Raw genomic sequence first — 27,078 nt, forward strand, 5'->3', positions numbered from 1 at the left:
GCCCCATAGCATTATTATACCAGCCCAACAGCATGATGCCTTTAATTTTCCTCATCATAAAAGGGAAAACCATGCATTTTAAAGCACATGTGAAGAGTGTATTATATATAGATAAGACAGAGATGAAATTGCATAGGGCTTTATATATATATATATATATATATATATATATATATATATATATATATATATATATATTGTAACAGGAAGTCAGCTAAATCTGGGAATGTAGTCACAGGAAGGAGATACATTTCCACCTGACTTAGAAAGTCCATTAATTAATTTAGGGTGTTGGCTACAGAGCTAGCCAGCAGGAAATTGAAAGGCCTTCACCTGTTCAGAATGAGGGAGTTAAGGCTCTATAATTTGTTCAGAGAAATTCCTATTGTTTGCTGCCTCCTGTCGCTGTGTGAGCTGGGAAGAGGAGGACAGACATACGTGTACCTCCCGACGCCGTGTGGGCATGGGAGAAGGACTGCTGCCGCCTGTCGCCGTGTGGGCTGGGAGAGGGGGACAGTCGGATGTGTGCCTCCCGACAAGCTGGTGAGCATGGGAGAAGACCCCCTACAGCGATGTGAAGCTAAGGAGGGTAACCACGAGTGAAGACGTCTCAAAGGTGAGAAGACAAAGTGTTCCATGTGAAGAGTGTGAAGAGTAAAGGGACCTGTTAAATGAACTGTGTTCAATGTGAAGAATCTGAAGAGTAAAGGATCCTGTTATAAATGAACATGTGCTGTGTGAAAGAAAACAAAGGGACATGTTCAATGGACAATGTTTGTGCTGTGTGAAAAGCAAACAAATGGACATTTGAGTGTCTGCTGTAGGATCAGCAGTGTCGGCCCAACAGTAGGTTGGGAAGACTTCTTAGGTAGGTTCCAGCGTGAGAAGGTAGCCGCCCACAGAGGCAAGGATTTATTTTGTCTTTTATTTTATTTTGGCTGTTTTGACGCTTGCAATTGTGTGAAGTAAATTGCATGAATAAATCAGTCTTGTTTTCAACCTCTGCTCGGCTATCTCTCTGTGAAAACGCACCCCCAAAGGGGTCACCCATACGCCTACCACCGAGCTAATCCCTTACAATATACATAAGAGCAAATTCCAGTTAAAAGTGGAGCAATTATCAAGAATAGTCCACTTATTGCTATGGTGATATATTACCAGAATAAAAAATAATTAAAGTTTGCCTTTACATCAGGGTCCACAGATTTCCCCCTTGCACTGTAATGGGGAATCCTGCAGACTCTAATGTAAAGGGGAACCCCGGGAACTCTGGAAATGTGAGACCACCTTCCGCCAAAAGAATACACTAAGGTAAGGGGGGGCAGGGGTTACAGATATAAGGGGTTAACCTTTATATCAGTGTTCCCTTACATTATTGTATTCACTTCCCCCTTACATCACTGACCCCCCACTCAGACTGGTCTGGCAGCGCTGTCACTGACCTCCTCTCAGGTGCACCGTGCAGGGCTCAGTTAGTCGGCTCCAGCTTGGTGGCTCTGGTTTTATCCTATAGTCTCCTCTCCGCAGTCCACAAATGTCTGACTTCTCCCATGACCCCCATCCCGGTGGCACTCCCACTCCTGACTCCTCTCCAGACTCCCCCCTCAGAGACTGCAGACATTATAAAAGAAAAGAGATGGTCATAGGTTGCAGGACATGGTACAGGAGATGTCAGAGGCTGTGCGGACATGGTACAGGAGATGTCAGAGGCTGTGCAGACATGGTACAGGAAATGTCAGAGGTTGTGCGGACATGGTACAGGAAATGTCAGAGGCTGTGTGGACATGGTACAGGAGATGTCAAGGGCTGTGTGGACATGGTACAGGAGATGTCAGAGGCTGTGTGGATACGGTACAGGAGATGTCAGAGGCTGTGTGGACATGGTACAGGAGATTCACACCTGGGACTTTGTAACACTAACGAGTCACATGACACAGGGGAGGGAAAATGGCTAATTGGGCCCAATTTGGACATTGTCACTTAGGGGTGTACTGACTTTTGTTGCCAGTGGTTTAGACAATAATGGTTGTATGTAGAGTTATTTTGAGGGGACAGCAAATTTACACTGTATGCAAGCTGTACACTCATTACTTTACATTGTTGCAAAGTGTCATTTCTTCAGTGTTGTCACATGAAAAGATATAATAAAAGACACTGTATGTTAATAAATACATAAAATTAGTCTTGCAATCATTTGATTGTATAACACTATGCTGGCTCCCTCTGGTTTCTTTTGGAGGATGAATATGCTATGCATACCACGCTGTTAACCCTTTGAGTCTGGCTGGCTGGAGGTTGGGTGAACTGTATTGGCACAAGCAGGTCTTGTCTGTCCAAAGAGGCTTATTCGCATTTAGCGCATATTGATCTCTGTTACTATAGGACAGTGATGGCGATCCTTGGCACCCTAGGTATTCTGGAACTACATGTATCCATAATTTGGCACACGTTTGCCATATCTGAGTGAATTCCAGGAAAATACTCTATCAGTGGCAAATAAAGCCATGCACATTAAGCTTTAGGCCCCATGCACACGGGGCGTTAGAAAAAACGTACGTCAAAGTTAGTTCTGACGCCGGAAAAAGCAGCTGTAAAAACGTGCTTTCAGTAGCTTTTTCCATTGGCGTTATTGCACGTTTTGCCACGTTGCTTTTAGCAGCGTTTTTTTTTCTTCCATTCAAAATCAATGGTTCCCTATGGGAGCCTATTGATTTGAATGGAGGTCGCACCGCAACACCGCAAGTCGGATCCGACTTGCGGGGCGACTTGCGCTGTGAGAATCTTGAGGGGGAACTCTACGCCAAAATGGGAAAAAAACGGCGTGGGGGTCCCCCCCAGGGTTCCAAACCAGGCCCTTCGGGTCTGTTATGGAATTTGAGGGTAGCCCCATGCCGAAAAAACGGCATGGGGTCCCCCCCAAAATCCATACCAAACCCTTATCCGAGCATGCAGCCCGGCAGGCCAGGAAAGGGGAGGGGACGAGCGAGCGGCCCCACCCCCCCTGGACCACACCAGGCCACATGCCCTCAACATGGAGGGGTGTTGGTGCTTTGGGGCAGGGGGAGCTCTGCACCCCCCACCTCAAAGCACCTTGCCCCCATGTTGATGAGGACAAGGGCCTCATCCCCACAACCCTGGCCGGTGGTTGTGGGGGTCTGCGGGCAGGGGGCTCATCGGAATCTGGAAGCCCCCTTTAACAAGGGGGCACCCCAGATCCCGGACCCCCTCCCTATGTGAATGGGTATGGGGTACACTGTACCCCTACCCATTCACCCCATAAAAGGCAGTGTATGGAAATAACGACAAGAGACGTTTTGGAAAGTTTATTAAAAATCTTCATCCGACTCTTCTTGTCTTCTCCTCTCCGGGGTCTTCTCCGGGGTCTTCTGCTCTTTTGCTGTCCGCCCTTCTTGTCTTCTCCTCTCCGGGGTCTTCTCCGGGGTCTTCTGCTCTTTTGCTGTTCCCCCTCTTCTTGTGTTCTTGTCTCCGGGGTCTTCTGCTGTCCCCTCTTCTGCTGTCCTCTCTTCTCCTCTCCGGTCTTCTGCTCTTTTGCTGTCGGCTGTCGGCTGTCTTCTTCCTCCGGTCCTCCTCCGACGACGTCTCCGCTGATTATGCCTATCTCCGGTCTCTTCAGCTTATTATATAGCCATTAGGGGCGTGGCCCCGATGACGTCATCTGGAGACCCCGCCCCCTCATGTCACAGATGACGTCATATGTGACATGAGGGGGCGGGGCCTCCAGTTGACGTCATCGGGCCACGCCCCTAATGGCTATATAATAAGCTGAAGAGACCGGAGATAGGCATAATCAGCGGAGACGTCGTCGGAGGAGGCCCGGAGGAAGAAGACAGCCGACAGCAAAAGAGCAGAAGACCGGAGAGGAGAAGAGAGGACAGCAGAAGAGGGGACAGCAGAAGACCCCGGAGACAAGAACACAAGAAGAGGGGAACAGCAAAAGAGCAGAAGACCCCGGAGAAGACCCCGGAGAGGAGAAGACAAGAAGGGCGGACAGCAAAAGAGCAGAAGACCCCGGAGAAGACCCCGGAGAGGAGAAGACAAGAAGGGCGGACAGCAAAAGAGCAGAAGACCCCCGGAGAGGAGAAGACAAGAAGAGTCGGATGAAGATTTTTAATAAACTTTCCAAAACGTCTCTTGTCGTTATTTCCATACACTGCCTTTTATGGGGTGAATGGGTAGGGGTACAGTGTACCCCATACCCATTCACATAGGGAGGGGGTCCGGGATCTTGGGGTGCCCCCTTGTTAAAGGGGGCTTCCAGATTCCGATGAGCCCCCTGCCCGCAGACCCCCACAACCACCGGCCAGGGTTGTGGGGATGAGTCCTCATCAACATGGGGGCAAGGTGCTTTGAGGTGGGGGGTGCAGAGCTCCCCCTGCCCCAAAGCACCAACACCCCCCCATGTTGAGGGCATGTGGCCTGGTGTGGTCCAGGGGGGGTGGGGCCGCTCGCTCGTCCCCTCCCCTTTCCTGGCCTGCCGGGCTGCATGCTCGGTTAAGGGTCTGGTATGGATTTTGGGGGGGACCCCATGCCGTTTTTTCGGCATGGGGCTACCCTCAAATTCCATAACAGACCCGAAGGGCCTGGTTTGGAACCCTGGGGGGGACCCCACGCCGTTTTTTTCCCATTTTGGCGTGGCGTTCCCCCTCAAGATTCCCACAGCGCAAGTCACCCCGCAAGTCGGATCCGACTTGCGGTGTTGCGGTGCGACCTCCATTCAAATCAATAGGATCCCATAGGGAACCATTGATTTTGAATGGAAGAAAAAAAAACGTATAACGTGGCTTAACGCACGTTAAGCAACGTTATAGCAAAGTTATTCAGCTTTTAGCAGCGTCAGGCGTTTTTAACGCTGTAACGCTGGTCCTCAGAACGCGCAGGTGGTGGGTTCTTGTTGCAGCCTAAAAACGTTTAAGCCACTTACAGCTCAAAAACGTCTGAGTGTGCATGAGGCCATAGAATAACATGGAGGGGCGTTTTTAGGCTGCAAAAAGAAAACGCCTGACGCTGCTTACAGCGGCGTTAAAAACGTCCCGTGTGCATGGGGCCTTAACACAAAGATAAGAATCATTTACATAGTTGCGGCTTAGCTTAAATGAAGGTTATTCGCTATAACAATTGTAGGTTGGCATGCTGCATATGGCAGGGATACTTTCTACTCAAATTCTATCACAAAGAAAGCTTTTCTACAGAAGGTACAAAATGCTTACAATGTGATATATATGAACTCGGCAATTTTTCCTGTTATTTGCAGGTCAGTTTTACTTGGATGAGAATACTGGAGAGCTATGGGCAACAGAAAAATTCAACTATGATGATCAGCCATTCTATGGAATCACTGTGGAGGCCGATGTGCCCCCTGGTTTGCGAGGTAAAACTTGCCTTTCCTATGCTAGCCTCCAGGTAAAATGCAATAATGCAAAGTGATCTTATCAAGAAAAAAAATTTGTGGTTACTGGAAAGATAACATGGTTTTTAATAATTGCTTTTTTCTTTCTTTATGTTTATAAACTGCTGTTTTTATATACTTTTTAATTGAATGAAGACACATTTATAAAGGATATGCTCTGGTTACTTTGTTTGCAGAGTTTGCTGGGCTTCTAAAAAGAAAGACCAGCACTAGATCTACCATTGTTGACCACTGCTTAAAAATTAGGGAAGGCATAAAAGTTAGAGTGGCATGTCCCCATGGGCGTATCTACCTTGAAGCAAACAAGGCGTTTGCCTTGTGCGGCAATTTTCAGGGGGGGGGGGGGTGCTCTACCCCCAGACAGAAGGGCAGAGGCAACTCTTTAACCACTTCCCGTCCTTTCGGTGGTTGTACCGGAATGATGCCTGCAGCTCAGTGGTGTATTTAGGTTTTGTGCTGCCTTAGGCCTGACTAAACTTATGCACCCCCTAATTTATATATGACCCACCCTTTCCTGTAAAGGCCACACCCCTTCATGTTTCTGACCTGTTCTGTCATCTTTAAACCACAGACCACAACCACAGTGTATCAGTGCCCATCAGCGTAGTCTCATCAGTTCAGCCTCATCACTGCCCATCAGTGCAGCCTTATCAGTGCCGCCTCATTACTGCCCATCAGTGCAACCTCATCAGTGCAGCATATCAGTGTAGCCTCATCAGTGGCCATCAGTACAGCCCCATCCGTGGCCACCAGTGCAGCCTATCAGTGCCCATTAGCGCAGCCTAAGATATTTAGACTTGTGTTTGCTGCCACTGATTGTAATTATAGGAATATTTCACTTATTTTTATAATGACGGGGACATCCATAGTCATTATACAAATAAGTGAAATAATCAGTGGCAGCAAACACAAGTCCAAATATCTTATAAGATAGGAGTACTTTTACTAACCCAGTGACATAGCGGCGATAGACATATGAGGTAAGCAGGTCCAAAATATTATTGCTATCATATACAATTAAAAGTCTTAATTGTATATGATGCAATTCAATATGCTCGCTCAAGGACAAGGATGTTTAAAGAAATGAAATTATATTATTGACATTGTGCCTGCCATACCTGGGGGCAGAGGAGGGTAGGCGGAGCATTAGGCTGCAGTGCCACACTTATTAGCATTGGGGGCCATTGGGCCAGTTGCATTAAGTGTGGTTGGCAGGCTGCGGTCTGTCCGAATGTCCTCACCCGCTGGTATTATCATACTAGCAGGTAGTAGTGAGTGCTTTATGTGGGTGCCAGACTTATTTGCCTCCTGGACCCTGCCCTCTGGCCCAATTCGCCCCATAAGGCTGCCACTATACTAAAAGTGTAGCACAAGCCGGCGAGACCCTTTTCCTGCGGGAGCAGTGAGGAGGCTGTTTTTCTCTTATGTCCTCTGACAATCGCCACCCATTTATACAGTCTTCACGATTGGGTATTGGCCTTCTCCGCAGGAGCAAGCTAGGCAGTAATTTTGTTAATACAATGTAGCGGTCAGAGGAGTAGGGGACCGCAATGCAGAATTCAAGTACGGTACAGCAGACAGAGAGGCTGAAGCAGATACCGGCTTTATTAACCAACAGAGTATAATGGCCGGAGAATGATGTTAACAGTAAAAACAGATTACATAGGTTTACAGCAAAGTTAACTGCAACGTGATACTTGAAATTAGCGCTCCCGCCAACGCACACACAGAGATACAGGCTACTCTGTTATATGATCCTATCTGATTCCCGCTAACCGGGACACGTTGCTGCAACGCTCTGTCTACAGAAACCTGCTCTATGCCCTACCACAGGTTAGCACCGGTGCAACTCACAGTTCTGTAGGTACAGCTGCTTTATCTCAGTCTCTGTGATGGTGGATGCAGTCAGGTCTCTGGATCTGTCCCTTGCTGTCTGTAGCTGCAGTCTCTTATGCACTGGTCTGGGTTTCTTTGCAAGTAGTTTATCTTGTTCTGTCACTTGGAGGTCACTGCAGTCTGGCCCCTTGCTCTGTAATTTGCTTGAGGTGCTCTGGGATGTTCTCTCCTCTCTTTCTCTGGTTCTCAGCTACTGTCCGTTGTATCACAGTTCAGTTCTGTCTCCTCTGGCAAGATCCTGTTTTTCTGTCCCAGGATTATACAGTCTATATCCCTCTCAAGGCCACAGCATGCAGTACCTTTCCTCAGCTCAGCACAGCCATAGAGACCCGAACACCACACACTTCCTGGAACTTCCTGCTTCCTCCCTTCACCTAAAGCAACAACAGTGACCTCTTGTGGCTGGAAGATGCATGACAGTCTGTGGGAATTTCTCAATAGAACTACAGTGTAATGGAGTTAGTCATTCAAGGGGCTGACCCCCTACATGCCTCCCCACTTAACGATGGTCGTCCTCGGCCATCCTATATAGTCCATGGGGAAGAAAGTGATTATTACAATCTCTAACAGCAGCACAACATTGTCCACAACACATACAGGTGGACCAAACGAACTGATCAGCATTGTACCTGTTTGGTGGAACCCCTGCAGTAGACCTATTGGATCTCCGGAGGTCTTGACTATCTGTGAGGGACTGACTTTCCTCATTGGGAGCTGCCAACCTGGGTTCCTCCTCATTGCGAGCCGGTGGTGGTTCTGTAGCATAAGCTTCATCCCCTGTGGCCTGGGGACCTTCCGTAGTGTCAGGAACAATCCACCAGTCTTCATCATTGTTTTCATTGGAGATAATGAGTTCTGAGGACGGGACAGGAAGTGTTGTCTCTTCAGCAGGTTTGGGATCTTCAAACCGACATGGCCGTAACATATTCCTATGTAGGATCCTTGAGGCAAACTCCTCATTTTCCACCCGTACTTCGTAGACCGGGCCATTGGGGTACACTCTCCTGATCACTTTGTAAGGTTGTACCTCCCAACGCTCACTCAACTTGCCTTTGGGACGTTTCTCCCGCACCAATACCCGGTCTCCAGGTTGCAGCGGAACCTCCTGGAGGGGAGGACGGTCAGTATGAGTTCTCTCTTGCAAACGCTGGCCTGCTAACCGGCGGATGGTCTGGAGCCGATGACGGTGTTCTTTCACCCATGAGGTGGTCGATCGTTCTATTAAGTCCTGTGGTTGTTCTAAATTCAGTTCAACAATTTCCCGGCCAGCTCTGCCGAACAATAGCATGTACGGAGTATACCCGGTTGTGTTGTGAACCCGATTATTGTAAGCCCAGACTAATTCATGGAGGTAGTCTGGCCAGTGCATCCTTTTGTCTTCCTCTAATGTCCTCAACATCTGAAGCAGGGTCCGGTTGAAGCGCTCACAGGCCCCATTCCCTTGGGGATGATATGGTGTTGTCCTGGATTTTTCAATGCCATACAGTCGATGTAGCTCCTCCATCACATTCCCTTGAAAGCACGCTCCTTGATCTGAATGGATCCGCTTCGGACACCCGTAGACTCGGATGAAATCTTGACAGATGGCCCGAGCTGCAGACTCAGCCGTCTGGTCTCGAGTTGGGGTGACCACTGCAAATTTAGAGAAGTGGTCAATCATGACCAGGCAGTATTGTGGACCTCTGGCGGATTGTCCCACGAGAAGATAATCTATCATCAATACTTCCAGCGGTTCTTTGGTCTGTATGGGCTGCATGGGTGCCCTCTGTTCGGTGCTTTTGGTGAGTTCACACATTCCACACTGCCGGCAGACTTCCTCAACAGTGGCCTCCAGTCGTGGACAATATACATAGCGTTGCAGCCACTGGAAGGTTTTAACTGGCCCGAAGTGAGCTCCAAATTCATGAGCCTCCTTGGCTACTTCTCGTGCCATGTTTCTGGGTATTACTACCTGCCACCTTGCCTCTATATCAGCAGGCTGCTGCCATTTGCGGTACAAAACAGCTCCATGAATTTCCAGTCTATCCCATTGGTGTAGAATGGACTTCATCTCGGCATCAAGCTCAGTCCTTTCATCTCTGTCAGGTTTTCTTTGCTGGGACACCCAACCTTTCATCTGCCGCAGTCCGACATCTTCATCCTGTATTCGGCCCTATTCTTCATTGGTTCTTCCTAATGCCTTGGGTAGCACTCGGGCCTCCCCACTTGTCTGTGCTGCAACTGCTGGAGGTGTGAACCTGCGGAAGTCTGGAGTTTCATCCTCTTCTTTTTGTTCATCCAGATCCCCTACTGGAGTCTCAAAAGTAACCCTCGACAGACCATCGGCATTAGTGTTCTCTGTAGCAGAGCGGTAGCGGATCGAGAAGTCATACTTGGCAAGGCGAGCTGCCCAACGCTGCTCCAGGGCTCCCAGCTTGGCAGTATCCAGATGGGCCAGGGGGTTGTTATCTGTCTGTACAAAGATCTTAGCCCCTGTCAGGTAGCCCGCAAATTTTTCTGTCATGGCCCACACCAGGGCAAGGAGCTCCAGCCGGAAGAAACTATAGTTATGAGGGTTTCGCTCTGTATCCCGCAACGACCGACTGGCATAAGCGATAACTCTTTCACGTCCTTCTTGTACCTGTGACAGTACCGCCCCAAGTCCATAGAGGCTGCCATCAGTTGATAAGAGGAATGGTTTGTCAAAGTCAGCATAAGCCAAGATGGGGGCCGATGTCAGGGTTTCTTTCAGGGCCTGGAATGCCTCTTCCTGCTTCTGTCCCCAGGGGACACTTTGACCCTTGGGCCTCCCAGCTGTTCCTCTCTGCAGCTCATTCAGAGGGCCCGCTATCTTTGCGTAGTCTTTGATGAATCGCCGGTAATATCCGGTCAGACCGAGGAAAGCCTTCAACTCCCGCAGTGTTCTGGGCGCTGGCCATTGTTGTATCGCAGCCATTTTGTCTTGAGATGGCAGCACCCCATCTTGGGACACCTTATGGCCTAGGTACTCTATCTTCCTCTTGAAGAGATGACACTTCTTTGGCTTTATCTTCAGGCCATGGGATCGCAACCGCTTGAGTACCTGTCCTAGTCGGTCTAGGTGTTCTTGAAAAGTAGCGGAGTATACAATGATATCATCCAAGTATATCAAGGTTGCTTCAAAATTCAGGTCTCCCAGACACTTCTCCATCAGCCACTGGAAGGTGCTCGGGGGAATTGGATAGCCCGAATGGCATTCTGTTAAATTCGAATAGTCCCATGGGGAGTATGAATGCAGTCTTGACCCGGTCCTTCTCGGTCACCGGTACTTGCCAGTACCCGCTTGCTAGATCCAGGGTGGAGAAGTATTTAGCCCGCCCTAGGGCTGTCAGGGACTCCTCGATGCGTGGCAGAGGGTATGAGTCTCGTGTGGTGCATGCATTCAACCACCGATAATCCACACAAAATCGAATAGTGCCGTCCTTCTTCTTGACAAGCACCACTGGGGCTGCCCAAGAACTTTGACTACCTCGTACCACTCCTGAATCTATCATCTGTTTCAACAATGTCTTCACTTCCTGGTACAACTTGGGCGGGATCTGTCGATACCTCTCCCGGATTGGGGCAGCGTCCCCGGTCGGTATCTCATCTATCTCCATTTGGTCCACAATGGTTCTCTCATTCCATTCTGGGGTCGGAGCCTCTTCGGGTCTGGCAGTAACTGCCAGTGTCCATGCAGCATTGCCTGTTGGAGCTAGAGTCACTTCTTCCCGACTTAGCACTTCTCCCCGATGTAAGTACACACGGGCCAGTTCTACTCCAGGTGCCAAAGCGACTTCCAGATGTCCCACATTCACAGCTCTTATGGGTACTCGTCCATTCTGGACCACTGCCAGTGTCCGGGCCACTAGAGCATCCTGACCTAGTTCTCCTAGACCCCCTGGTTCGATGATCACCTCCATACCTTCAAGGTTGCGGAAGGTTCCCACAGGCAGTGTCAGTATAGTCTCCCGACCAGGAGGAAGACTGAGGGTCGCCTTTCCCGGCACTCGGATAGTTCCTACGGACTGGTGTACTGGGACACTCTTCTGTGTCCCACAGAGCCGGATCAACCGTTGGAAATCTTTTTGCGTGGGTTTGTGTGGGGTGGCTTGCTTCCAATAGCCAGGTCCCCGTTTAGTGAACATGATCTGATCCAATTCTCGTAGAATATTCATGCCCATTATCACCGGTACATCCTCCTTGAACGTCTCGGGGACCAGCAGAATGCCTTTTCTTCCCACTTCCTGTCCACACAGCCGTACGTTCATCCACACGACTCCCGTGACCGGAATTTGCTGATGGTTCGCAGCTGTAACTCGGACCAATGTCTCTCGTTCTGGCTTAGCCAGTGCTTGGAAGTAACGATTGAAGTATGACTCAGGCATGGTCGTCACCTGTGATCCGGTATCTACTAAGCAGTTGACTGGAATTCCTTCAAATTCAGCTTGTATGACGGGGCACCCTGCGACCAGGTGTTCAGAGCTGTGCTGGGTGTCTTGACTCTCCACCTTCCCCGCAGTACGCCCCACTACTGCGGGGGCCGGTAGTTTAACGCCGGCTCTGAGCGTCTAGATAGATCACTCTGACACTCTCTGGCGAAGTGTCCTCCTTCTCCGCACCGCCAGCACTGTGTCCCTGGACGATAGTCTCTCCGCCTGCGCGCGGGAGGCGCCCTGGCTGGCCTTGTTGGAAGATATTGAGGAACTTGGTGTGACGGTGAACTCGGGTAAGGATGCTGTGGTGTAGGAACCAGTGGGGCAATTTGATAGGGCGGTTGTTGGGCCGGATAGGCAGCCCCAGGGGAATAGCTCGACTCCATTCGCCTTTCCATTTGTGTCAATTTTTCGTGCATAGCACTCAGGGAGCTTTGCAGGTCTTGTACCACTTTAACTAGGACCTCTTCCTTCCCCACAACCCCAAAGGGTGTGGCGGTCTGGGTCCGTATCACTCCGGAGGCATAACTTTCTTCTTTACTGCGTGCCACAGCCTCCGCCAATATTTGCCGAAAGTTCAGAGTAGGGTCCACCCTGACTCGCTCCCGCAGAACCTGTCTCAGGGGAGAGCTGAAGAGTCCCAGAATAAACTGTTCCCGCAATATTCGGTCGGCAGATCCCATGCCAGATACTCCGTCTGCCTCCTTTTTCTGTACCTCAGCCAATACTTCTTGTAGAGCCATCGCATATTGTGAGACCCCTTCATTTTCTTGCTGAACCCGGTAGAAGAATTTCGCCCGGAGGTGGCCCGCACTAGCTGTTTCACCGTATATTTCTTCCAGAAATCGCACAATCTCTTGCAAGGTGCTGCGTGTGGCTTCTGATTGTAGAAACACATTCTTTCGGGCCTCACCCTCCAGGGCAGCCAAAGCGATTTCTACCTGTAACTCTGGGCTGACATTGTAAATTCTTGCAGCGCTCTGTAATCTTGTCACCCAGTCTGACAGTGACATGTTCTTGCCATCAAATTTTGGCAGCAAGTTAAACAGCATGCCCATAGGGAGGGCCCTTGCAGGGGTTCCACCATTGCCTGAGGTACTCACATTAGCATCATGCACATTTCCTTCAGCCGCCTCCATCTCTGTAACCGTACCCTGCTCGCAGCGCCACTTGTAGCGGTCAGAGGAGTAGGGGACCGCAATGCAGAATTCAAGTACAGTACAGCAGACAGAGAGGCTGAAGCAGATACCGGCTTTATTAACCAACAGAGTATAATGGCCGGAGAATGATGTTAACAGTAAAAACAGATTACATAGGTTTACAGCAAAGTTAACTGCAACGTGGTACTTAAAATGGCGCTCCCGCCAACGCACACACAGAGATACAGGCTACTCTGTTATATGATCCTATCTGATTCCCGCTAACCGGGACACGTTGCTGCAACGCTCTGTCTACAGAAACCTGCTCTATGCCCTACCACAGGTTAGCACCGGTGCAACTCACAGTTCTGTAGGTACAGCTGCTTTATCTCAGTCTCTGTGATGGTGGATGCAGTCAATTCTCTGGATCTGTCCCTTGCTATCTGTAGCTGCAGTCTCTTATGCACTGGTCTGGGTTCCTTTGCAAGTAGTTTATCTTGTTCTGTCACTTGGAGGTCACTGCAGTCTGGCCCCTTGCTCTGAAATTTGCTTGAGGTGCTCTGGGATGTTCTCTCCTCTCTTTCTCTGGTTCTCAGCTACTGTCCGTTGTATCACAGTTCAGTTCTGTCTCCTCTGGCAAGATCCTGTTGTTCTGTCCCAGGATTATACAGTCTATATCCCTCTCAAGGCCACAGCATGCAGTACCTTTCCTCAGCTCAGCACAGCCATAGAGACCCGAACACCACACACTTCCTGGAACTTCCTGCTTCCTCCCTTCACCTAAAGCAACAACAGTGACCTCTTGTGGCTGGAAGATGCATGACAGTCTGTGGGAATTTCTCAATAGAACTACAGTGTAATGGAGTTAGTCATTCAAGGGGCTGACCCCCTACAACAACAAACATTAACATATAGACACACCCACAGGGGGCCGTCCCTCTGGCCTATATCCCCCTCCAGTACCACTCTAATCCAGTTCTTTGCTGCCTAGCGTCAGGAGTAGGCTAGGTTTTCCCTACTGGGACCTAGTGTCTCAGTTTTTTTCTTGTTTTATTTCTGAAAAGTGTTTTTTCTTTTAAGAATAGCTTTTTATTTTTTCTCACCTACGCTAGTTAGTCAGAATTTGGAGGACTACAAGCGTCAGCAGAACTGGGCCTCGTACTGGTTAATATAGAACCTTATGGAGTCCCAGTCTGCCATTGAGCGTCACAGGCTTTTGGTATGCCCAGGCCTCGTAACGACAGTGCCCCTAGAAGCGGGGACGAGCCTGCAAAGTTTTTCTATCTTCGCTGGGATGTCTAAACGTCGGAACGCCCGGGGTTGCTAGCATCCTTCCTGGCTGACGGCACCCCACCCAGGTGGGAGGTCTCCCGTCTCTGAGCGGTGCCCACATTCGCGGTATGGTGAGTACTACTACCCCTCTGTCCCTGGGAATAGGTTTTTGAGTGGGTATTGAGTGGGCCCACTCTGGGGATGGCGGTACATGTAAAGTTTGCTGTAATATCCCCCTCATGGCCGTGGGATGGCCCCATGTGTCTTACCTTCCCTGTCCCTGCGGTGCAGACCGCCATACAGGGGGGGGCTGTGGGGGCTTCCTTCTCCCCGGGGTGCTCTGTGCAGATCCTGGTGGGGGCCAGTGCGGGCGTTTTCTGCGGCATTTGGCGCTGTTTCGCCCGGCCGCCATGTTTGGTAAGGGCTGGCTGTTTGGCCTCAGAGGGAGGGCTGCGGCCATTTTCCATCATCATTGCCAGCGCTGATCAGGCGCCATCTTTAGTGTGGGCGGATGTCCTGTCTGGGCAATGGCCATTTTCTAAGTGCTCTTCCTCCATTTGACTCTATTAGGCACCATTTTTTTGTGGCTCAGGGCTGGCTTTTGCCTCTAGGGGCGTGAGGTCACTTTCTCTTTATAATCAGCTTTCTCAAAAGCAGCGTGGCAAGTATAGGGACACTGTAGGGGGATTTTACTGGTTTTCACTGGCTATATTTCTGCTAGCACTCTTTTGTCAGTTTAGCTTTAGTTAAGAGAAGGGTCTCCACCTGTAGTGCAGTTTGCGATAGGGGTCCGCGGGAACCGTCGTTTTAAAGGGCCAGTGTCATTTTTTTGCACTTTGCTAATATGGAGTCCCAGGATAGCAAATTCCCCACAGACCTAGTTGGTGGGTCAGATACTCCTGATCCCACTTCCTTAGCCTCTTTATCTGCTGCACTTGCGACTTTAGCGTCAAAAGTTGATCTGCTGATGTCTGACCAAGTTACAAAGAAACGGCCTATGCTCTCTCAGTCTTCTGACTCAGAGCCTGAATTGGTTGCCACAGGCGACGTTCCCCTTGAGGGGTCCCCGTTTTCTTAGTCAGATGTGGAGGAGGAGGATTCTTCATCTGGGATAGCACGTGACCGCGCTGCGGTAGACGCACTTATTAGCTCCGTTAAGGAGACTTCAAATCTTGATGATGAGCCCTCCATGGCAGGAAAGCGGGTTTCCTTCGGGACCCGCAAGGCCCTGAAGTCGGGTCAGGTTTTTCCTTGTCCCAAGGAGTTTCAGGAAACGGTAAATGACCAATGGCGTCGCATTAAGCAGACGCTGGTAGTACCTAAGAGATTTAAGTACCGTTATCCCTTTGCAGATTTGGTTGATACTCGCTGGACTGTGGTTCCTAAAGTGGACCACACTGTTTCCAGACTGAATAAATCCACCTTGATGCTCGTGGAAGACTCCCCAGTGTTTGAAAGACCCGGCGGATAGACGTGTATATGGTGGCAGGTTCCCTGCTGAAACCGGTGTTCGCCTCAGTGATGGTCTCTCAGACTATCGCAGAATGGGCCAAGGTGCTTAGGCGCACTCTGGTAGCAGAGTCGGTTTCTGCTGCTGCGCTGGACATGTTGAATCAAATGACACAAGGCCTTGATGTACCTGTGTGACGCGGCTTTGGACAAGGCTCCTTTGGTCGCACGTCTATCTGCGGTTGGGATTGCAATCCGCCGCAATATTTGGCTGAAAACGCTACTAAGAAGACAGTGTCTCACATGCCTTATGCGGGGGATCGTCTTTTTGGTGACTCTCTGGATGAGCTGATCAAGGGGCCTACTGGGGGTAAGAGTACTCTCTTGCCTCAAGTCTTGAAAGGTAAATCTCCCTACGCTAAGCGGGGTCCCTCCTTTAAGACTAACCGGGGGTCTTTTCGTGCCTTCGGGGCACAGGAAAAGGGTAAGTCCTTCAAGGCCTCCGGTGGTCACAAGAAATTTTGAGCGGGTAAGCCCAAAACGGGTCAAGCTGGGCAGGCAACCCAGTCCACCCCTTCCTGAAGGGACACCCTCACCTGTATCAGGGGTGGGGGGGACGTCTGCGTTGTTTCCCCGAGCCCTGGCTGTCCGACATTCAGGACAGGTGGGTTCGTGAGCTCATTCGTTCAGGGTACAAGATCGAGTTTCGATTTTGCCCCGCAGACAGATTCTTTCCATCAAATCTCCATCTGACTCCCGATCATTTCCGGGATCTACAACGGGCGGTTCAAAATCTTCTCGCCCAGGGGGTCATCGTGCCGGTCCCTTCGCGGGACAGGTTTCGGGGGTTTTACTCCAATCTGTTCACAGTGCCCAGAAAAGAGGGCAAGGTGCGTCCAATTTTGGACCTAAAGTTACTGAACCGATTCGTGCGAATACAGAAGTTCCAGATGGAATCCATGCGGTTGGTGGTGGCATCGCTGAGTCCAGGGGAATTCATGGCCTCCATCGACCTAAAAGATGCATATCTGCACATCCCTTTTTACAAGGGTCATCAGCGGTATCTCCGCTTCGCAAATGCAGAGGAGCATTACCAGTTTGTGGCTTTGCCCTTTTGTCTTGCTTCGGCTCCAAGGGTGTTCACCAAGGTTTTGGCTCCTGTGTTGGCTCTGCTACGGGGCAGAGATCCTTACCAGGTGGGACAGGCATCCTCAGTCTTGGACAGAAGGATTTCTCGAAGCCACCAGGTGAGATCGGATCTTTTGTGGTGACTCCAGTCACCGATTCTGATACAAGACAAGTCCTTCCAGCCGTTATTGTGGACGGAGCTCTCCACAGATGCCAGCTTGTCGGGCTGGGGTGGAGTTCTGGGCACGATTTGTGCCCAGGGGACGTGGTCGGGGGAGGAGTTCTCCCTACCGATAAATGTCCTGGAGCTCCGGGCAATCAAGCTCTGTTTGTTCCGTTGGTCGGCTCGGATTCAGGGCTGCCCTGTACGAGTGCAGACAGACAACGCCACAGCGGTGGCGTACATCAATCATCAGGGGGGCACCAGGGAAGTGGCCGAGATTCTGTCTTGGGCATGTTCCAGCGATTTCGGCCCTTCACATTCCAGGTGTGGAAAACTGGCAGGCGGACTATCTGAGTCGCCAGACCCTGGACCAGGGGGAATGGTCCTTACACAAGGAGGTGTTTCACCTTCTGTGTAACCAGTGGGGGTCTCCAGACGTGGATCTGTTCGCATCCCGTCTCAACAAAAAAGTGTAAAGGTTCTTGGCTGGATCTCGCGATCCTCTGGCTGACGCCTCGGACACGTTAGTGGTGCCGTGGCATCGGTATCGGGTGATATATGCCTTTCCTCTGATTCAAATGTTGTCCAGGTTCCTCCTCAGGTTAGCCTCGGAACGGATGCTGGTGATTCTGGTAGCTCCAGACTGGCCGCGTCGGTCTTGGTACGTGGACATTATGCAGATGGTTGTCGAACCTCACTGGCGGCTTAAACTAAGAAACGATCTTCTGTCGCAAGGACCGATCTTCCATCCTGCTTTACAGTCACTGGCTTTGACGGCTTGGCTGTTGAAAGCCAAGTCTTGAGAGACAGGGGTACCCCGTCGGCTGCCATTCCTACCTTGCTAAAAGCTAGAAAAGCTTCCTCTGGTAAGATTTATCATCACACCTGGAGGGCATATTTTGCCTGGTGTGAGTCACAAGGTATTCAACCCCGCTCCTTTTCAGTGGCGAGGGTTTTGGCCTTCCTACAGACTAAGGAGGATCAGCGTCTGGCACTGACCATGATCAAAGGCCAATTGTCGGCCTTGGCCATTCTTTTTCAGCGCCCTTTGGCGTCTAATTCCTTGATTTGCACCTTTATTCATGGGGTGCATCATCTGGCTCCCCCGAGGAAGGCTCCATTACCTCCCTGGTACCTGAATCTTGTTCTGTCCATTTTACAACGACCTCCCTTTGAGAACATCAGAGAGATCCCTCTGCCTGTGTTGTCACAGAAAGTTGCCTTTCTAGTGGCGATCACATCTGCTTGCAGAGTGTCTGAAGTGGTGGCTCTGTCTTGCCGCTCCCCCTATCTGGTTTTTCATAGAGATAAAGTGGTCCTGCGACCAAATCAGTCTTTTCTTCCTAAGGTGGTTTCAGCCTTCCACCTCAATGAGGATATTGTGTTGCCTTTGCTTTGTGCGAAGCCTAAGCATCCGAAGGAATTTGCCTTGCATTCCTTGGACGTGGTCCGGGCGATCAAGGTTTACCTTTCCACCACGGACACTTTCCGGAAGTCGGATTGTCTGTTTGTCCTTCCTGAAGACAGCGGCGTCTGCGGCAACCATTTCCAAATGGATCTGACAGATGATTGTGCAGGCCTATTCGATTAAGGGTCGGGTTTCTCCCTTCCCTTTTAAGGCGCACTCCACTAGAGCAGTTAGTGCGTCTTGGGTTTTTCGCCACCAGGCGTAGGTGACTCAGGTGTACAAAGCGACGACCTGGTCATCTGTACACACCTTTTCTAAGTTTTACAAACTTAATGTGTTGGCATCCTCGGATGCTTCTTTTGGCCGCAAGGTTTTGAGTGCCGCAGTGGTTTGAAGAGACATGCTATTTTTTTTATGTCTCTTAGTCATGGGGTTTATTTCATTTTTTTCCTGAGTTAGCTCCTGTTGAGCTTTACTTACCCCACTGTTCAGTTCAGTTTTTTCTCTGACCTGGGTGCTGCGTTGCCTATTTTAAGGTTGCGTCTTCCCACCTCTCACATCTACACTGCTTTGGGATGTCCCAATCGTGAAGACTGTATGAATGGGTGGCGACTGTCAGAGGACGTAAGAGAAAATAGAATTTTTGTAAAGTCGCCGCCCCCGCCCCTCTCTTTGGGGTTGACAGTTTTTCATGGACTGCTTGCTACATAACTGGATTAGAGTGGTACTGACTGGAGGATATAAGCAAGAGGGATGGCCCCCTGTGGGTGTGTCTATATGTTAATGTTTGCTGTATTAACAAAATTACTGCCTAGCTTGCTCCTGCGGAGAAGGCCAATACCCAATCGTGAAGACTGTATGAATGGGTGGCGACCTCTCAGAGGACTTTTACGGTGAGATTTTACAAAAATTCAATTTTTTTTTGTTTTTTTTTTGTGCAGGGTGCAGCTTTTGTTGGCCAAGGCCAAGAGATAGCACTGCTGCAGCTGCAGGCATCACATATTGTTTTTTAGAGCTGGTGGTTAGCTCTCTTGTAATAGCAATCAGAGGGGCTTACTAGCTGCTGGAATGCTATTACAAGCAGCGGGAGACCTGAGCATCCAGCCGGCTCATCGGCTGGCTGGCTGGCTGGGAAGCCTAGCAAAGCCGGGATTGGCTTTGATCGACTGTTGGCAATAGTAACCCGGAAGCTTTGACATGACATGAATGAAAGCATTCAAAAACACTGATCTTGTTTCACCAAAGTGCAGAGGAAGGATTTGGGGTCTTATAGACCCTAGATCTCTCCATAAATAGTACCTGTCACATGCCTATTGCTGTCACAAGGATGTTTTCCTTTTCCATTTCATATTCCTTGTGACAGCAATAAAAGTGATCATAAAAGTGATATAAAAAATGAAAGCAACAGTGTAAAAAAAAAAAAAAAATGTTTAAAAAAATTTAGGTTCCACCATCCTCCCATGCTCATACGCAAAAGGGAACACACGGGTTGGTCCCGCACACACGCAAACAGCGATTGTCCCACACGTGAGGTATCACCGCGAATATCAGATCATGGGCAGTAATTCAATATATGACACTTGGATGAATCATGTCTTAGGGTCTGATGAGAATATAGAAAACTTGGCAACACACAACCAGAAGCATGAATGAAGTGAAATCCTTTATGTACATAAGCCAAACATGAACAGGATACATGGGATACAGGTAGACGCGTTTCATACGTGTCAAACGTGCTTGTTCACTACAATGAAGGTCTCATTGAAGGAAAGCCGGCAATTTAGATGCACAGCCCTTGGGGTTAGCACCTGCAATCAATCGGCTGTTTGTTCATCTTAGACACAAAACATAGACATATGTTTAAAAGCATTTTGAACATCAACAATATAACGAGAAAAGAAATGAAGAAAAATTAAAGAAAACATGAACAAGAATGGAAATAAAAGAAAAAGGGGGAAAGAAAACCCCAATCCCTAAACAGATAAGTGCATTTTCAATAAATCTACAAAGTCTGTTAATAAATAAATAAAGTAAGGAAACACAGAAACAATTGCCCAGACCATTCATGAGGGTGACTGACATCAGCAGGCAACGTCCAGCATGATTAACCAGACAAATAGAAAAATAAATAAAAACATCATCTATGAGATAACTATTACGGACTACATATGTCAAAATAGAACAGTATGCAGGTAAAAGTAAGACAATAATCCCAATGATAATAATACATATAAATCTGGACCTACAGTCATATAGTTAACCTAAGGAAGTATCTCTTGCCCCAAAATTCTTAATTTGTATAAAAACAATATGACTGATAGTGACTGGTACCTCTGATCTTTCCACATCCTGGAGCAGAGTTGAAATAATCCAGTTCTTTCAACTAGTTTAGGTATAATCTAGTAAAAAACCTACAATTATTTATGTTGGTTATAAACAACCACATGTAACAAAAATGTTGAAGAATGAGACAGCCACATAAATAAAGACCTAAAGACAGACCATATAGGGCCTAGTGTATGACACAGACAAAATATACAAAACAAATCTCAATAACAAATCTAATATAGCTGGCATAATTTACTCGTAAAAACGAGTGATATCCCACTCAATGTTTAAGCCATATTGAATTCTTGTTTGAAAATAAAGGATCCAAAATACTTCCCGTGTACACAAAAGTTTAAACACCCCCCCCCCCTCCCTCTTGGGTGGACAAACCTTTTAAACAACTTCAGCTTCCCCATCAGATCCTGAGACAAGCACAGTATACCGTGGCCTGAGATGGGACAAGTTTGAATGGGGGGACGCCCAATTTAGTCTTGCCTAGGGAAGCACAAAACCAAAATACACCACTGCATGTCCCTCTTCTATTTGTTTCATAGCAGTAAACCAACTTTTTTAAAACAGCCTTGCACTTTCATCCTGATTTTTGCTGAATTTTAAATATTCATATACAGTATTTAATATTGACCTGGGATAAGTAAGAACTAGTGGATGTTCAGAATCATCTAGAGCAGGGATCCTCAAACTACGGCCCTCCAGGTGTTGCGGAACTACACATCCCATGAGGCTTTGTTAAACTCTGACATTCACAGACATGACCAGAAATGATGGGAATTGTAGTTCCTGAACAACTGGAGGGCCATGGTTTGAAGACCCCTGATCTAGAGTTTTGCACCCCAGCTTTACTGTCCTCTTGGATTTCAGTTCTTTTAAATGCCCCCTTACCAAGAAATGCCCACTCCTCCAGGCTGACATCCACCCATGAAGGCATTATGATATTTGCATAATAAGCCAGCCCATTTTTTGCACCCGGGCTAAGCACTTTTGAGAAGAGTACTAAAAAAAGGTGCTGTGATGTTTTCAGGAAACTATGTACAGCATCAAGCCAGTACCTCACATCAGCCATGCAATGCATAGGGAAGCACAAAGACCCAGTGATAACGTCAGTGGTTCTAAAAAAAATAGGAATTAAAACAGAAATGTTTTATTTAAAAATGTAAAGCTGGGGTGGTCTAGCTTCTTGCAGCTGAGGGACCACAAAACACTACAACACAGGGGTTTGGCTCTACTCTTACTTACTGTTTATTTTCCCGGCTTTTTTCATTCACTCTGGAGGCAGTTTCACTTTATTTTTCACACTCTTAACACATTCTTCAAAGCAATCACATGCACGTGTCCCTCTCTCACTCTTCACAGCCAATGATGTAAAAATTCTGCTGTCCTGCTCTTACTCCCTTCCCCTCTGATTAAGCCCCAGTGGGCGGGTTTAAATATGTTAGGGGGCATGGCCCGAGGATCGGTATTGATTGAGGCTTTTGCATGTATACATCCATACCAGGATGACTATGGTGAGCAGTGGTCTAATGCTTAAATGTTCATTGCTCGCTGGATGAATTTTTCTTACACTGGCACTACTATCCTGAGTGCCAACAGGGCCCTACACCTCAGACTGGAGTGGCACCACCAAGCAATAATGGCCTTATTAGAGGTTTGGCTCTACATACAGACCCTGGCAATGATTAGTCCATAAATACAACCTCCAGCAGAGCACCCAGCTTCCAGTCCAAGAAGGGGGGGTCCATGAGCAAGCAGTCCCTCTTCCCTTGAGTACTTGGACACATCCCCATAGGGAATTCTCTCAGGGTCTTAGCTTTTTTACCAGTAACCCAGACACCATCTGGGCACACCTCCCCAGGTGTTGGCTAGGCCCTTTTAAATATTCGGGCTGAATATTTAAATTCTCCCGCCCCACACTCCAGAAGCTCCTTCTGAAGATAAGGAGAAACAATCAAACTCCCAGCCTGTAAAAAAAACTCTACACAGACTACACTAAACAATTACTGCTTGAACAGAAGCTCAAAAAATGAATTTGCCTAATAGCCTAAACTAGGAGAGTGCTACATTGTAAACAGATTGTGCAAATATGGATGTACTCACCTTGAAAGAAGCATTCTTTGAGCTACCTGATCAAGCATCTGAGCCATAGGGATCATTTACACTAGCAGGGACTGCTCCCTCTTTGGCTAGATAGGTAGTGGCCGGGGGTTGTACTCATCTTGTGGTTGCAGCAGGAATTATACCCCCTATTCAAGTGAATGGGAATGCACATGGTTGCAGTGTAGTTGACCAGTATTGAGGGGTTTAAAACAGTCGGTGAGGAGGTCAGCATCTCCTCACTGCCTTCCAAGTGCTTTCTAAAGAGTGATCTGAATGTGCATTGATCTTTAGAGAGCAACATAAGTGTAAACAAGGTCTTAGGGTAATGAACGATGGGTAAAAGACTGCAAAAATTACAGCCATTCTTTCTTGTACTACTTGCTCCATGTACTAAAGAAGAGCACACAGGATTACCACCTTCTGCCCTCTTCTAGAAAATGTCTGTGTGCAATTACAAGCTCTCCTTACATTTCAAGGGTTAGTTATTAAATCTTAGGGGTACTGCTAGCTGGCCTGACCCTCGTAAAGCTTTGTTTAGGATTTTACCTTGGTCGGGCATCAGACCATGTATGGCAAATGCTATAAGCAATGCCGATGTATAAAGAACTGCTGCACAGAAAATTGTTGTGAAAATGCTTATTTCTTTCTTTGCATATGTCTTGTCATAGATCCATTGCTGAAGAATATTGCCCATTTACAAATTAACCTGCCAGACTTTAAGAAGGGTCCAATATTTGAGAAGCAGAAATACAACGCAACAGTGCTCAACACTTTACCCCGTGGATTCCCAATCATCAAAGTCACAGTATGTAATTCTTTATTCTTATGCAATTCTTTATATTTGATGCTTTGATGCAGAATTGGTAATTATGTAACATAAAAAGGGTACTATACAGTGAGAAATGTTATTCTTGTATACAAATTCCATTACAATGATGTGTCAGTAACAAAGATATTTAATTTTTACAATAAAAGTGTCATTTTTCTGACAAAAAATTACAAAAACATACATAAATTTACTAAGTATCATAGTATTTCTATATATGACATAGTAACCATGAATGTGCAGTGCTAACAGCTGAAAAATGTAATTTTAAAGGCTAAAGAACCCGGTTTAGGACCAAATGAAATACTTGTCTATAGTTTGGTGAATCAGTCAGTGGAAGAATTTGCTATTGAGAATTACACAGGCCAAATCAAAAGTAACTCTGTGGCTGGAAAAAATGGAACATTTAACATTCAAGTCCAGGCTATGGACCCCAATGGTCTCTTTAACCAAACCATTGTTCAGGTAAGCCTTCTGCTCTAATGCTAATGATTCTAAATGCATCATAGGTTTTCATTAAAAAACAAGTGCTAACCCTTTGGTAAGTCAGTAGGTATGTTTATAACTGTCCTACCTAGATGGTTGTTGATGCAACATCCTTGTGTTGACATCTCCTACTGTCTGCACACCTTTAGCATTAGCACTTGTAACTGAATGTTCACGGAATTAAAACTAAAAAGTATTTTTCCTGTTTTGTCTTTCAGATAAGAATAGAATCACCATACCTTTCCCGTGATGATGCAGAGATTAAACTTAACCAGACATTACATGAGGTTGAACGCCATATTGAGAAGATTAAAAAGTATAACTTTAAATAAGCTGAATTGTGCTTTACAGAAGTAGTAGCAGAAACTAAAGCAATTGTTATAATGATAAGAGTATAACTCTTTATAGTAATCAAAGTTATCATGGAACAGGGCTGTGATTCTCAACTATGGCTCCCTGGGGTGCAGCTAGTATGTAACCCAGTTTCCATGGATCACAGATTGATGAGAGGTCTCTGTGAAGGGGGGAAGGCTCTGATGTGATAGCGGAACTCTGTCATTGAGGTACTCTGATGTGATAAGAAGCTTCTGACTCGGTAGTGGGGTACCTCAAAATTTTGCATACTTTTAAAAGGTTCTACAACTGAAAAGAGGTTGAGAGACGTTGGAATACGGTGTGCAAACTCCATGTCTCTAACAGCAATTAGCTGGGGATAAACCTTTTATAGTACTTTTATCATAGATGGTTTTATCTGAAACATAAAAGTTTTACTTGTCATATTCATTCTAATAAGGTTGTTTTTTTTTTTAATAGTTCAGGATTGGCTGTTGCTTTTTGTTTAAGGATGAGATTTTTAATGAATAGTTATTAAAATAATACTTTATCCTAATGGGGTATCATTTAGTAAAATTTTACCAGTAACGCCAATTTTCATCAGTGTAGCCAATACAAACAATGTGCTGAAGGCCACATAGTTCAGAGACCATATTCTTGACAGTTTTGGAAAATATTTTAAATTTAGTTTTTGTATTCCTGAAAAAAAGTTTAAGCCAAAAAAACCTTTCACACATAATGAAGTGGCCTGGTTCTCCAGCAGACCGAGACGCCCCCTGCTCACTGTTTCAATCAATAGTGGTCATGCTTTCCAAGCAGTGCTGTTGATTGGAGTGTGCAGGAAGCATGTTGGGCCGCTGGTGACCTGGTCTGCTGTGTTGTGCAGCAGTCTGACTCTCCAACAAGCTGCCAGCACAGGATATATTAACTCTTGAAGCAGCACAAAGTATTTAAAAAAAAAAAAAATAAGAGCATGCTTGCTGTAGTTTATGGAATTTGACTGCATTACAGTAATGAATAAAGAAGCTTCAATAGAGTTTAAAATGAATCCAGCATCTAGTGTACTTTTTCATATTAAGTGCAGTAATTTTTAAGCGTAAGGTGACGTGCGCATGGAGGTGAATGCAGACATTTGGTGATTACAGGTGCATGCACATCAACTTATTTTTACATAAAAAGCACAAGCCTTATGTTTAAGAAATTACATCCATGCGTGTGGGCCTGTAATCACCAGCACTGGTGTATACATCGTATTTTACTATCATATTTTACAATGCAGTTATATAGACAGAAATACACTGCAGGAAAGGCTCCTGGGCAGTGTAAACACAGGCGGGTTTTATGTTGTACGCCCATACACCTATATTTACACCTGTGTGCATGTACCAAAACACTTAAAGTAGAACTATAGGCAAAACTTTTTTTTTTCATTCTGTTAGGAAGTAATTTTTTTTTCTGCCATTTGTGTCCCATTATGGAGATTTCCATTCACTTCCTTTCCCATAGCCAAACAGGAAGTGGGTGGAAATCCCTGCAAATTAAGGCAATTCCTTGCATACCCCCAGGTCACCCCAACTAGTGTTTCCCCATTGGAAGATTTCCCATTTTATAACTTTTCCAGAGACAACCCAAAATTTGGTATTTTCTTTTACTTTTACTTTCAATGATAATGGTAAACAAGACAAATAGAGAGAGTGAATCTCCCTAACTGGGACATAGACAGCAATAAACTGACAGGTGTTCTAATCCCTCTCCACCCTATCCAAAACTAAAAAAAAAAAGTTTTGCCTTTAGTTACCTTTATTATTATTTATTTGTTATCTCTCTGCAACTCCCTCAATAGCGGCCTAATTTTACATAGTATCCCCACTTTAGTCCATGAGGAATTCACCCACCTTACCAACTGTTTAGTGTCCACCACTCCTCTCCACCTATTGATAACCCAACAAATAAAATTCTAAATACTTACAACTTCCAAAAAATGCATAAATGCGACTTGCTACATGGTTGCAATGTTGGAGGGAAGACTGAGAAAATGACTTCTCCTGACTGTAGCAGCCTGATGATATCATCTCAGTCTTGGAAATGTCACTGGAAACAGCACATTTTTTTTTTTTTTACATCTACTATAGTTTATTCTGATATACCATGAATTTTTTTTTTTTTATTTATTTCAAGTACTTATATAGCGCTGTCAATTTACGCAGCGCTTTACATATACATTGCACATTCACATCAGTCCCTGCCCTCAACATTCTTGATCACTTCTAAAGTACCTGAAATTTCTAATGAATAGTTCTCGCCCATTCATATACTGTGACATATGTGACATATGACACACATATATATATATATATATTGTGAGGAATTAGCTCGGTGGCGGGTGTGGATGACCCCTAGGGGGGTTCGTTACACAGGGAGATAGCCGAGAAGTGGTTGCAAACAACAGTGTATGGTTTTATTCTTGCAATTTTCTTCACACAAGTGCAAGCCTCATAAACATCATACTTCAAAATAAACATAAAATAAAATAAACCCTTGCCACTGCGGGCGGCTACCTTCTCACACACAGGAACCTACCTAAGGAGTCTGTCCCCAACCTACTGTTGGGCAGACTTTGCTGATCCTACAGCAGACCATCAATAGTCCATTTATTTTCTCTTTACACAGAAAATGT

The 27,078-nt window shown here is 46.8% G+C and overlaps 1 protein-coding gene across 24 annotated transcripts in view; it reads left to right on the forward strand.

Annotated features, from left to right (window-relative positions):
• The window catches only part of LOC309549166 (protocadherin Fat 4-like), a 292,459-nt gene that overhangs the window by 142,226 nt on the left and 123,155 nt on the right, over nucleotides 1-27,078 (forward strand). For all 24 annotated transcript variants that reach the window (XM_082249240.1, XM_082249258.1, XM_082249262.1 and 21 more), the window contains exons 30-33: nucleotides 5,273-5,389; nucleotides 23,425-23,561; nucleotides 23,856-24,047; nucleotides 24,287-24,384. In XM_082249240.1, coding sequence (XP_082105366.1) covers nucleotides 5,273-5,389; nucleotides 23,425-23,561; nucleotides 23,856-24,047; nucleotides 24,287-24,384 — 544 coding nt within the window. The remainder of the gene's footprint in view (nucleotides 1-5,272; nucleotides 5,390-23,424; nucleotides 23,562-23,855; nucleotides 24,048-24,286; nucleotides 24,385-27,078) is intronic.

Source organism: Pelophylax lessonae, assembly GCF_965119305.1.
Source record: "Pelophylax lessonae genome assembly, chromosome: 3".
In the NCBI taxonomy this organism is placed as follows: Eukaryota; Metazoa; Chordata; class Amphibia; order Anura; family Ranidae; genus Pelophylax; species Pelophylax lessonae.